This window comes from Helianthus annuus, chromosome 7 (genome assembly GCF_002127325.2).
Source record: "Helianthus annuus cultivar XRQ/B chromosome 7, HanXRQr2.0-SUNRISE, whole genome shotgun sequence".
In the NCBI taxonomy this organism is placed as follows: domain Eukaryota; kingdom Viridiplantae; phylum Streptophyta; class Magnoliopsida; order Asterales; family Asteraceae; genus Helianthus; species Helianthus annuus.
Genome location: NC_035439.2, coordinates 143,594,581 through 143,608,466, shown reverse-complemented (window position 1 = coordinate 143,608,466; position 13,886 = coordinate 143,594,581). Strand labels below are relative to the sequence as shown.

General features: G+C 36.0%; 2 protein-coding genes across 2 annotated transcripts; both read right to left on the bottom strand.

The window, feature by feature from the left end:
* Positions 1 to 6,263: 6,263 nt before the first annotated feature.
* On the bottom strand, positions 6,264 to 8,161 carry LOC110867436 (probable protein phosphatase 2C 25). The gene is made up of 4 exons (XM_022116461.2): positions 7,752 to 8,161; positions 7,020 to 7,361; positions 6,773 to 6,952; positions 6,264 to 6,587 (listed from the first exon to the last, which is right to left on the bottom strand). Exons 1-4 carry the CDS (start codon positions 8,142 to 8,144, stop codon positions 6,423 to 6,425), a joined length of 1,080 nt encoding a protein of 359 aa, XP_021972153.1. The 5' UTR covers positions 8,145 to 8,161; the 3' UTR covers positions 6,264 to 6,422.
* A 3,905-nt stretch (positions 8,162 to 12,066) lies between these two features.
* On the bottom strand, positions 12,067 to 13,579 carry LOC110869002 (10 kDa late embryogenesis abundant protein). The gene is made up of 2 exons (XM_022118287.2): positions 13,381 to 13,579; positions 12,067 to 12,417 (listed from the first exon to the last, which is right to left on the bottom strand). The coding sequence occupies exons 1-2, from the start codon at positions 13,523 to 13,525 to the stop codon at positions 12,284 to 12,286; spliced, it is 279 nt and encodes a 92-aa protein (XP_021973979.1). The 5' UTR covers positions 13,526 to 13,579; the 3' UTR covers positions 12,067 to 12,283.
* Between the last annotated feature and the right edge of the window lie 307 nt (positions 13,580 to 13,886).

Here is a 13,886-nt window from a genome sequence, read left to right as displayed (position 1 = left end):
TTCGAAAAAAAAATGAACAAAATCGCACCTGGTTCCTTACAAACTTCAACAGCTTCTTATTTCACCACCACCACCGAATGTTTCAAATTCAAACCCATGAAATCTCGTTCCATAGTTCCACTACAAGATTCCAATCCCAATTTCATCAAATTTTCACCCGATCAAAAACGCTCAAAATTTCAAAAAACCCAAAACCCTAAAAATAAAGAACAAAGTACCATCATACTGAAACTCAAAAGGGGATAATGTAAATCAATCATCTAGATGGACGAATGTTGTTGTCCATGAGGTATGTGCTTTCTATGGTTCAGAACTTTCACAAACCATGGCTGCAAGAAGGGTTGCGGGTTTAAACTTGCCTTCCACTATTCTTGGCACGCCATGGTCATGAATTGTGTGTAAAAATTTTTAAGTCATCATAACCAAACCACAGACCACTACCAATTGAAACCAGAGCCATCATCGTCAACCACCGTCCAGAAACCCTAAAGGGTTCCAAGGCGAACACGGAACAACACAAACGCGGCGTCGGCGAGTCTGTGCTCCCCATCATCAACAGAGATACTGAAACAAAAAGCTTCCATCATGGCCACATCAAAATCAAAGAAGAAAAATTTAAGATATAAATCTACAAAAAAAAAAAATCGATGTACCTTATCAGAAGTTTTAAATAACCTGAGATCCAGTAAGAAGAGTTCGAGTTGCAGAAATCAACATTTATTCCTATAATTGGAAACACTTCTTCACATGAGCATTGGGCTGTCATGAACAAAATTAAAAATTATAATTTAAGATCTCATATGTAAAAATAAACGTGTTAATGTAATACCAAACATATAACTGCTTTTGTGAATTGACATTGCAATGCAACTGTTGTAGTCTTATTGAAGTTGACAGGAAGTCATCTAATTATTCTTAATCGTGAATGCACAATCAAAACGAAACATATATCTGTCGAGATGTCGACAACGGTACAGAGCGTATGGTGCATCTTCAATTTTTAGAACGACTGAAAATCCATTTAGGTTAATGATCATAAACACAAAACCTAATTAAAGAAACCTATGCATCCATTACAAAATCTGGTAATAAACATACCTAAACTTCACCAGCTTGACGGTAAACATCTGCACCTGATACATAAATAAATGAATCAGATTTAATCATCAACAATTTTCATCAGCAATTTTAAAACAAAGATCTTGTACCTGATGACAAAAACTGAACAAATTCGAAAAAAATGAACAAAATTGCTTCTGATTCCTTTCAAACTTCAACAACTTCTTCTTTCACCACCACCACCGAATGTTTCAAATTCAAACCCATGAAATCTCGTTCCATAGTTCCACTACAAGATTCCAATCCCAATTTCATCAAACTTTCACCCAATCAAAAACGCCCAAAATTTCAAAAAACCCAAAAACCTAAAAAAAAAGAACAATGTACCATCATATTGAAACCCAAAAGGGGATAATGTAAATCAATCACCTGAATGGACGAATGTTGTATTTCATGAGGTCTGTGCTTTCTATGGTTCAGAACTTTCACAAACCATGGCTGCAAGAAGGGTTGCAGGTTTAAACTTGCCTTCCACTATTCTTGCCACGCCATGGTCATGAATTGCGTGTAAAAATTTTTAAGTCATCATAACCAAACCACAGACCACTACCAATTGAAACCAGAGCCACCATCGTCAACCACCGTCCAGAAACCCTAAAGGGTTCCAAGACGAAGACGGAACAACACAAACGCGGCATCGGCGAGTCTGTGCTCCCCATCATCAACAGAGATACTGAAACAAAAACCTTCCATCATGGCCACATCAAAATCAAAGAAGAAAAATTTAAGATATAAATCTAAAAAAAAATTGATGTATCTTATCAGAAGTTTTAGATCGAGAGATCACTGTCATAATCTAAAGTATAAACCGAGTGTCCGTCATAATTCCAATCGGAACCGCCAGATCTCGCCATCGTAGCCTCGGATGACAAAATCATCTTCATCGATCAGAAAGACAAAGATTGTGATTAACGGACGGAATTCTTTGCGGATAACATGGTTCGTATAGAAGATGAAGAAAATAAACCATAGGATCGGCTGTAGGTTTGAAATGAGAAGAAAGAGTGAAGAAGAAAGAGAGACTTCAGATATGATTACTTCTCACAGGTGAATTAAATGCCCATTTCATATCCCAATGCATTTTTAAAATTCCCTCCTAACAAAGGATTTATCATAATAATATTAATAATTAATAATTAATAATAATAATAATAATAATTAAAAAATGGAATTATGACATCAGCAAGTACATGTGGCATAGCTTAGGAGTTGACACATAGGCAGATTTACATCAGCTTAAAACCTCTTATTATATATAGTATAGATGATAGGCGATATCTTTATTTTTTTTATTTACTCATTATTATAATACATGTTTGCATGATTTATGGTCTGAAACCAAGTTAAACGTTTTCATTATTTATGGCTTATTTTTGTGACCAGCGTGATCGACTTGGTGTTCAAGCTTTTGCGGATGCGCTCCTTTGTTGTTGGTTGATAAGTGTTGCAGAATTATTATAACCAATCGTTGTATGGTTAAACCATGTTCTTGACATCTTGAGTATCTTTGGCTCTTTTTTTGTATATTATTGAGTTATCATGTTGCATATAATGTGCCTTTTAGACTTAAGAGATTGGGTAATTGGTCATAATAGGTACTCAAATAGGCTAAGTTGGGTTGGGTTGGGTTGACCGTGAAACACTTTGTCGATTTTTTTTATTCATCTTATGAATATATAGTCAAATCTGATTATAAATTTATATTATGGTGAAAGAACTTTGTTTTTTATCTAAAAATTGTTAGAAGTTTAGTCTGCTATGTTTGTATATCGTGAAGAGATTCAAGTCTATCCAAGTGATTCGTTTGTTCATACCTAAAAAAGACAGCAAAAGGTAATCGTGTTCTTCATTTACATATGTTTATTTCCAAGTAAAAGGTTTGGTTTAAAAAGTTGGATTGTTGTAAAATTAAAATATTGTGTCTTACAGGTGCTTAGTTGGTGACTTCTGATCAAATTTTGGGGAAACAGTTGGATTTGATAATCTATACATTTTGATTGCTATGATGAACTGAAAGTGCAGGATTGGATAAGGCGTCCAGAGCATATTAGAAGGGAAATGTTTCGCTTGCGTGGAAGAGAAGCTTTACTTAACCAATTTGTTAGGACATAGAGGGAACGCCAAAGGGAACTTCAGGGCTTAATGGAGCATCGTGTTGTTTCTGATTTTGCTTATAGAAACTGAATTCAGGTAAGTTCTTTTATCAAGATTCATCATCTTCTGTTTTGCTAATGTTATACACCTTCCAATTCCAAACAACCACTAAGTTATCGTTTCTTGCTGTTATATTAGCAATTAGAAAGTTTTTTATAAGATAATTAGGTGTTGACAGCTTGACATTTTCTTTTATCATATCAGTCATTCGTTACTGAGGCAGATTCTTACGAAATGGAAGGTCTGTGGAGGAAGAGAGGCTCCCATCAGTGGCAACAAGTAGTTAGTCTAGCTGAAACAACGCCACACTGTCTTTGGTTTGAGGTGCGTTTTGGCAAAGTTGGCAACTTGGCATGTCAGACCCGTTGGGTCACGGGTCGAAACGAGGAACTTTGTTTACATATCAACACAAGTCAGGTTATATGTTTTTTTTCTTGTGATTCTCATCTTCTGATTGGGAAGCATCTTATTTTTAATTAGGGGAGGGTTTCGGTCTAGGCTAGAAACCATTTTTCATGGTCAAGAAAGTAGCTGACAACACAAAATTCATCCACATTTACCTCTCTCACTAAGAAACTCAAGTCTCTTCAATGAAATCCTAGTGCTTGAGATAATTCGAGCTGAGTTTGAGCCTGTGAAGGGTGTTTTATTTGGTAGAAATGTACACCAGTATTTTCATAAAAGAGAAACTTCGCAAAGAGATTATTCGTCTACCATTTGTTCCCTCTAGCATTGGAGGGAAGTGAAGATTTGGGTTTGAGGCCAGAGGTCTCAAGTTCAAATCTGATCCCAACCGGGTTTTATCACAATGAGCCTTCGGGCGGCAGTTTTTCCCAGAACTGATGATGCTGGGCTTGGGCTACCTATCGCTGTCTGCCGTCGCGGACGTATGGGGTCGCCTTTTGCCATTGGGTTACCCCGAGTAGCTTGGCTTTTATTTCATTGGCCGTTCAAAAAAAATGTCCTCTCTCAACATGAAGTAATGTTACACTTCATTACTCGCAAATTTATAGTTGTAAGCGTATTCGAATTAATGTTGATTAATGTGAAAATTTAGGGATAAAGTAGGTCGTTAAAAGATGTGTTTGCACTGTGTACATCTCACTCAAGTTGATTTTGATGTCGGTTAGCATTGGAGCGTTCACGACAAGACATCAACTTATAAGACCAGAGGAGGTGGCGGGGGAGTTGGATGACTATATTAAGAAGTCATTATTTATGAAGATTGAACATGTGCAGGAGGCTGGCCGCCAGGAGGTCACGCCTGATCCGATCTGTGGGGTGTACATAAAGTAATAATAGAAAATTTTAGTAAATTGATCAAGTTTGTTGGATAATTGGTATTTGGCCACATTTTGGGAATTGCAGGCACATGAAGCCTTACATGAAGTCACTGAATTAAGTCGAAGTGAAGGTGGAATAAAAGCCATTTGTTCAGCCACCATCACTAAAGCACAGAAGTTGCATGTACATGCACCTCCGCCAATTTCATCAGAGCTTGCTACTGAATATATATTATATTATTGTTTATTTTTTTAATTATACAAATTATTGCAGTTTTGTTGAGTTTTTCCTGATATTTGACCTTTTTATTTTTGGATGAAAATTTCTTAGAGGTTGTGAATGAAGAGTACATATGATTATGATGATTAATGATTAGTTTATGTTTAAATGGCAAATAAAATATTCTCCAAAGTATAATTATAAATCATCATTTTTTGTCTTTGGGTTAGAGTTTTGGTTAACCTGTCGATGGGCTCTCTTTGAGAGATGGTGGAGCACTTTGAAGGTTATGGAAGTTCGAAGGATTGTACAAAAATCCACCATTATGTTGTCCTGGTGGCCCTTTGGAAGTTTGGACGATTATTGATTGCTAGAAACGAGAGCGTGTTTAACGGGAAAAGGGCTCCATGGTTAAAGCTGGTAGAAGATGTAGAATAGCTATTACATGTTACGACACGTTACGGAGTACATTGAAATGGTCTGAGTTAGGGAGTACGAAATGGGTTGTGTAGGTTGGACTGAGGCACTGAGCCACACTTTCATGTTCATTGTTTTGATTTTAGAGTTAAATAATGCATTAAATACTTATGTCATTATACCATTGGTATACCCGTCCACCGGACGGGTATTAAACTAGTTAGCTAAGGTGAAACCACAGGTGACATGTGTCCCCCAATGGTTTCTTTTATTAGAGATATATATTGTTTTGATCGCACCTAAATAGTCACTTGACTAACTAATTTACAAGAAACGTAAACCAATTGCAAAAACTCCACACGGGGATATTGAGCTCAAACTGTGCCCAGAATCAGGTATAACCAAATGAGCCATCGGCATAGGCGGAGCTTTATGGTGGCCCGGGGGTGCCTGGCCCCCACTATTTTTTTTTTCGTTCGTAGTGTTAATTTTATTGAAAATTTCAGATTTTTTTATAGTGTAAAATGTAAGACTTTTAAGAGTCCGGCCCCCACTGATTTAGAATTTGAAATTTCGGCTCCATTGAGTTTTCGTTCAAGCTCCACCACTAGCCACCGGTGCAGGTATGACTAAATCCAAGCTGCAGCCGGCCAGAACCTGGACCCAACATGGGTGAGGGTGGGTGTAGGTGTGGTCTTTTCTCTTCATATAAAGCTAATCAAGAGCGGCTGCTTTTGGATTTACAAGCTAGTTGCAAAGTTTTTGACATATTCTCCATTGGACTTGCTTATTTGACTCAGTTACCACATTCTTTTAATCTTTATGACCCCCCAAAACAGGGAGAAAAAGATAACATTATTATTACTAAGTCAATTTAGTTAGTGGGATATACTTATATATTTGTTCAACTCAAACATCAAAGCACCTTATATTGTAACATTTCAAAATTGCACATCCTTCCATGCATCCACTTGTAGGCGAATTTTTATATGTGGTATATACTATATAGTTTTAGATACTATTTTTTATGTGCAATATTAATGACTAATCCACTAAAAGAGTGACATAAGTAAAAAAAAAAAACTTATGGATCAGTTACTGTACGGATCCATTAAATAAAAATACATGAATAGTTAACTTAATTCAGACTAGGAACAACAATGAAGAAGTATGAGTTAAGCAATAGATGTGTTGCTTCTCAAGAATTAGATTGAACTAATTTAATATGTTCATGAAATGAAATGAGGCAGTCGGATGACCATGACACTCTTGTCATCATAAGAACCCCTTGCCGCCGATAAGCTTACGAGCTTCTTACAAGCGGAAGTTAGATCAGGTTTCTTTGTTCCCACGCAAAAGGGACGAACAATGTCGATCGCTTCTTGGTTGTTCACCTGAAAAGGACACATCGGTATGTTAGTTACTTATGATTGTAATTTGTAAAAAAGATAGATTAGTTGAAGTTAGACTTAATAATTGTTATTATCTGTAACAGGTCAAACGAGTAAAGTAACCCCTTTGACCCACTCTTAATTATCGCGCGTTTTTTTTAGTTTTAAGTTGTTATCAAAGAAATTACCTTGTCCCATATCCCATCAGAAGCAAGGATCAAGAACTCGCATTCCGGTCTGATTTCTATTATTCTTGTTTCTGGTTCCGCGATCACCCATTTCTTGAGATGATTGTCTCCTATCCCTCTTGACACCGCAAGTGAACCTTGTATTCTCCAAACACCATTGCGACAATCAACATATCCACCCTATAAATCACAACATTTTAAAACATTTACATTTTCAAGAAGGAATGCTTCAATTCTTAATTCTTACCATTCTTTCGATTCTATCTTGTTCATCTTTCCTTGAAGGTTTATGATCAACAGTAACGGCTTCTGCCACTCCACCTCGGCTCATAACAGCGCGACAGTCACCCGCATTAGAGACTATAAGGCTGCCTTTGCGAATCAATGCCGTTACACAACAAGCACCACCATTCACATCTTCTTTTAAAAACTCCGAATCTGTTTCGAGATATCCCTCTCTAACAGCTTCTTTAGTTTCATCTTCACATGATTTGTTTGCTACTTTCGACATTATGTTTCTATGCAGATTTTTCGCTGCAAATTCCGCAGCCTTTGATCCACCATGGCCGTCAAAAACTCCAAAGAAAGCCTGTAATTAAAAAGACAAAAAATAAGTACTATAAGAGATATATCTAGAAATGATTGTATTAATGTAGTTATATATTTATTTTTATAATTATATATTTGTAATATCTTAGAATAAAGAGATTTTTAGGAGTTATCCTCTATGTTGAAAATACATTATTTCACCAACAATATTTGTAAAATCGGGCATATCGTATCACCAATATTGTCTGTTTTTCTAACCAGAAGATCACGAATTTGTTTTTATTTACCCTAATAGAGGAGGTAAATCATCCTAGTACTACTTCCACCCAGCACACTTAACTTGCCGTTCAAAAAAAAAAAAAAAATTCTTCCCAACCATCATTACACACAAAACGCGTTGTTGATATTTAACGATCAAATAAAGTTATACCTGTTTAGAATCTCCTTGGAAATCAACATCGGCGAAGTATCGATCCTCGATAAATCTTCTCTTCCCTCTTTTACAATACACACCATACTCCTCACCTTCCTCTTCCATCTCTGCCACATCATCATCCGGCTTAACAACCTCATCCACAAAACTTAACGGTACAAGCGGAATCTGAATCCTTGCCGGCCTCTTTCTCTTTGAAAGCAAAGAAGTAGACAAATTCGAATCACAACCGATAATCGGTCCTTCCTTGTATCCACTCGTATGATTTCGAACAGGAGTGGATGGAGATGATAGTGAATGAAGAGAGCGCGATGGTGATATCATCGGTTGACGAAACATCGGTGATGATGAGAACACCGGCGAATTTGTTACTACAACTGTACTGTGCATGTTATCAGACCCTAACAATAGCTTTGCTATGCGTAGAATTTATTCGTAAAATACTTGAAAATGAGAAAATTTGTGATTTAACTTAATTATGAATATGAATTTGGTGTTTGCTTTCTTCATGTGCATATATATACACACACATTGTCACACAATGACACAAAAGAGGGAGTTATAGAAAGCGATATTCAATTATTCATCAACGGTAACGGTTTAGATTGAAAGATGATATAAATTAATGAAAATATTTGTTATTTATATTCACGCGCTTCTTAATTACGTGTGAATCAGTAAGGTAGCGGTTCCGTTAATTATATGACTTAAAGTTGTAAGTTGTAGAGACGCGCTGGACATGTGTGGTGGGGGTAATATTCATGCATGGGGTTTGCATGAAAAGGTTATACATACAGGACCAGATCTTGTCAACGGTCAAAAACCTTTAAACATAAACTAAAAGCGCTAACATAAAACCTCATCCTCTCCTTTTGTTTTCCACTTTTTTCTTTCTTTTTTTTTTAAATAAAAGATATTATTGATGCTAGAAAGTAAATTATACTATAAATTAATTATTGTCTTTTGATGCGTTGCAATGGTGGTTATGTGGTGGCAGTTAGTCATAAGATCGGGTCAATGATGTGGTAATTTGTTGAATAACCGGCATCATCCAAATTGACCACAGATTGGTCAAAAAATGGCGTTGACAATTTCTATGGCCCAACTAGTTTGATATGGTTCCAAAATTTGTGATTTTGTACGTATTCCCCAACATTTCGGCTGCCTCTAAATTGGCATCCACTTGTTTCATTTGTTCTTGATAAAAGTCTATTAATCGCATTATCATGTTCAAATCAGATTTTTTTTTTCTTCGGTTTATATTTCGCTAAAATACTTGTCAAGTTACATCAAAACAGAAAGTAGACGGAAAACAAGCTGCGCCGCCACCATTTTCTGTTCTGAATTGCAAACCCTAACCTTCCAAAGACAAACCCAACAATTGTTGTGGATGACCTGTTGGACCCTAGTCAAGAAGTGGATAGCTTCTGACGCTAGGGAGCCAAATGTATCAAAGGCAAAAGGGACCCAATCGAGTTTTTTATAGTGTCATGAACGTTTCCTTTAGAACAATATACGCTTATACTTTGAGCATAAGTCAGTAAGTATCATTATGTAAAGTTAAAACAACAATCTTATCGTATTCGACATTTTCTTGGCGCGACGTATAGTTTTCAATTGATGCTTTAATTTTACGAAGGTTTTCGAAGCTAGCCATTCTCACAAGAAGAGGATGCAATTTTTATCTTATTTAAATACATATCTACAAGGGTTTATGATATGCACTTAATTGCATACTCTTGTAGTAAGCGTTTGAGTTGTTGGTTGATTAAGTATCTTCTTAGCCAGGGCCGGCTCAGGGTGAGTGAAATAAAGCAAGAGCTTTAGGCCTCCATTTTCCTAGGGCCACAAATTCTAAGAAAATATATTATATGTTGGTAATTTTGGCTTTGAGATTGTTAACATTGATGTTTATGATCTATAATTATGTGTATACAAAGATGATATATGAATAATAGGATCCATAGCATTTTTTTTTTGTTTACAAAAAGGACCCCAGTTTTACTATACGCTTTGGGCCTAGAAAAAATTATAAAATTTTGAGCCGGCCCTGTTCTTAGCTTATATGTGGTTCAGTGTAATTCAAATATGGAATCCACAACCTTTATCTTGACCTCTTTTTGTAATTGTTTGAAAAATTAGTTATTAAAAAATATAGAGGGGCGATCAAATGAGAAGAAAATTAATAAAAGAAGAAAAAGAAGAAATGACATACTATAGTAAAATACTAATTCATTTATAACTCATCTCATTATTTTTTTCTCTCTTTAATTAATTATTCAATTAACCATTAATTATCCTACATATAATCTACAAAACCTACACATATGAAAAATTTCCTACATATACCCTACACGCTACACATTATATAGTTTTATTTTACACACGTCGAAATTTATCTTAGACACTTTGAAATATATCATACACAACTCGTAATTTATCCTACACACCTAGTAATTTATTCTACACTTTAAATTAAGTTGTTTTTTAATTTGAAAAAATACATATATCTTGAAAAGGAGTTATACAAATTTAACTTATTTAGTTATTAAATATGAAAAATACAAATTAATGATTTATGTAAATTTACTAATATACCATTATAACAAAATTAAATACATATATTAAATGAAGTAAAATGAAACATTCTTATTGGTTGAAACTTTTTCTTTTTTTTTTCTTAAAAAAAATTTATTCTCAATTAAACCCTTCAAAATATATATATAAACACACATAAACTCTAGCTGTACCACTAAAGTCTCTTTCTGGTTAATGACTATTTAATTAAATTAATCGTTTGACTGTTGAAGGAGTAAAGTGTGATACAAGAATAGTACAAGTTCAATATAAAATTCATAATTCAATATTGAACAAATTAAGCCCGTGAGTTTGGTCGTACTCAAAATGTCATGAATATGGGCCTATTCGTTTTTGTTATATAGAAACCCAATCAAAATCCGGCATCAAAGGTGACGATTGAAAAGGTCCTTGAGATTTGAACAACTTGTCATACATGTTCTTTCATTCCTAGACTTTTCTAATAAAAAACTAGTTCAAAATTGGTTTCTATATTTTATTTTTAAGGTTTGAATTTACATAACACTAATGAAGAAAAATAATAAATATAAATCATTTTGTTTATATTTTGTAGCGATTACTCAGATAATACTCGGTCTCTGAAACCTTGTTTTAAGACAGTGGTAGGTTGTATTAAGCGGGTTCAATTAAACATTAGGTGGATAGATAGCAATAAATATTTAGAAGTTTAAAATAATATTTTAAACTTGCGTAAAAAATATCAAATAGTTATTACAATTTTTTAAATGGGTAAAGATTATTAGGCTCACAATGGTCACAATGGGCGTCCCTGGTTGTCACGGGATAAACCAATCCGCCTCGTAGTTGATTTGGGTCACTAGTTTCGTCCTGTCTTAAACTCATCAGAAGAGCGGTAACAGCTCTCGACCAGTGGTGTATTTGCCAGATAGACGTCTGCTAAGCACATACACCTTAATCCACTTAGATGGTCCCTGGTAAAATCCCAGACTAGCTAGTAAACCCAAAAAACGCCCATTGAACATTTGGCTCGTAACACAATTGTTACTTAATTATACAAGTTGGTTATTGGGCAAAAGAACATCGCCTACAATGGTTATTTATCGAGTAATAGAATATTGGGCTGTCAAAGAGATTTGGTAAAAGTTGGTACACGGGTCGGTAACTTAGTTCTATTGGGTAAAAGAATATTGGGCTTACAATTGTTACTTATAGGGTAAAAGGACAATGGGCTCCCAATTCTTGGAACCATAACAGGATTGAATTAAACCGGGGGAAAGTTATCAGACTAGAAAAATTATTAAAATAGCCATGAATATTGTTCAATGCCACTTAACCAGAGATAGACACGTGTCTTCCAGGCGAAGATCGCACCCGGGCGAAGATCGCACAACACAGGAGATGGAGATGAAGGGTTGGCGCAGGAGACCAAAAGTCAAGGCTATAGACCAAAAGTAAATTCAAAAAGGTCAGAGTCGAGACTATTTTCATAATTCTATTGATCAAAGAGGCTATTTTGGTGCTTTTCTCATTAAACCGGTTATTTATTTATTGGCTCCTAATAGTTACTTATTTTTATTTATTCGGTAAAAGAATATTGTTGTCACACTAGATGTTACAGCATAACCGGCTATTATTTATTGGGTCACTTATTTATTGGGCAATAGTCACATAATAAGCTTGTACGGAAAAATGTAAGTTGCTTATTATTGTCATTTGTACACATTATGTAAACTCTAGCGCCGAAAGAAAAGAAGAAAGATAAAACTTGTACTTACCATTATATCTACATATGCAACTCACAACATAGGACTACTAGTTTTACTAGTCGTACATGCACTAAAGAAGACACCAAAAACCACCAACAAAACATGAAACACGAGCTAAACCATACTACAGGTACATACGCATATATAAAACATGGAAATTAACATCGTCGTACATGCAAACACCATCACACCACTATTGACTATCTAGTCCTCCTCCTCCTCCTCCTCTCGCTCACCAGCCGACTTGTCACCGGTGGTCTGACCGCCCTTTTTCCCCATCTCCTTGTACCCTTCAGTTCCCAGCTGGTCTTTCCTCGTTTGTCCTCCCTTGCTCCGCCCTTCACCAACACGAAACACACAATTAAGTACATGCATATATTATTATGCATCACTATATAACTATAAATAAACTAATGTGAATTCGGAAAAAGTTACTCAAAGGGTGGACTCTACCCACACCCATTGCTTTCTAATCCCACACCGTCGTAGCTAGGGGCGTAGGTTAGAAGAGGGGGGAGGGGGTGTGTGTGCCAGACCCCGAACTTTTCGCTCAGGTATGTAGCTTTCGTATAGAAATTTTTTAGTATATACGTTTTAGAAATTTTTGGGTTTATACGTTTTCGACCCCCAATCGGATATCTCAAGCTTCACCACTAGTCGTAGAACAACTGCGGCCGTTTGAGGTACTTTATGTTAAATCACGAGCTCCGATACTTCATCTTAATTAAATCATGGCCCCCTTGTAGGTGTTAAAAAAATCGGTTTATGACCGAAACCGGGTTTTTTTTACCGCTTCTTAAAAGAAAAAAAAAAAAAAAAAAAAAAACCAGTTTCAACCCGAACCGAACTGGCGGTTTGCATACCGGTTAGTATTATTGACCTTCAAAACCAGTTTAAAAAAACGTTTTTTTGTCCCATACCGTTTCTTTTTTTAAAAAAGAAAGAAAACCAGTTTCAACCCGAACCGAACTGACAGTTTGCATACCGGTTAGTATTACTGATCTTCAAAACCAGTTAAAAAAACGTTTTTTGTCCCAAATCGGTTACCGAATCTACTAGTACCAGTTCGACTGCCCACCATGTAAAACCAGTTAAAAACCGAACCGGTATTTTTAGAAACCATTTTCGGTCCGGTTAAAATCGGACCCTTTTTTAAAGGGATTTGTACACCTCTAGGCCCCTTAATCTTATTCAAATACGTATGTCAAATCATGGGCCCCTAAATATTCGGGTTGCCGTTTGCGTAAATATCAAACGGCCATCCGCAATACGTATGTAAATTTAAATAAATAAGCATATACCTTCAGCAAGACGTTCTTGAGCCTCAAGAGATTTGCCACGAGTACCACCCGGAACAACGGTCTCGCCTTTAGCTGCTCGTTGGTCGAGATCCTTCTTCTCCTGTTCCGGAATTTTGCGTGTTTGTTGTCCCTGTTGTGATGCCATTTTGTTCACTCTTTTGTGAAGTTATGTTGTACAATTGAGGGTGCTAAGATGCATGTAATTTTGGTGAATATATATAGTAGATAAGTATGTGTATAGTAGAGAAGATATTAGCATGCATGTTGGCACGTGGTATGATGAGGTGGTGGCAAGGGTGACGAAGTGGGTTTTGGAGATACACGTGTCCTCACCTTAAGTCGTTAGGTTGTAGCTATCTCAGATAGTCTGCAATAGAGTGACATGCACTATGGGGGTAGGGGTGAGTTGCCATCACACGTGGAACAAAACAACACACTACCACCACTCCTTCTCATCACGCGTCAACCATATCACGCGTGATTGTTTTAATTGTTTGAGGGAAATT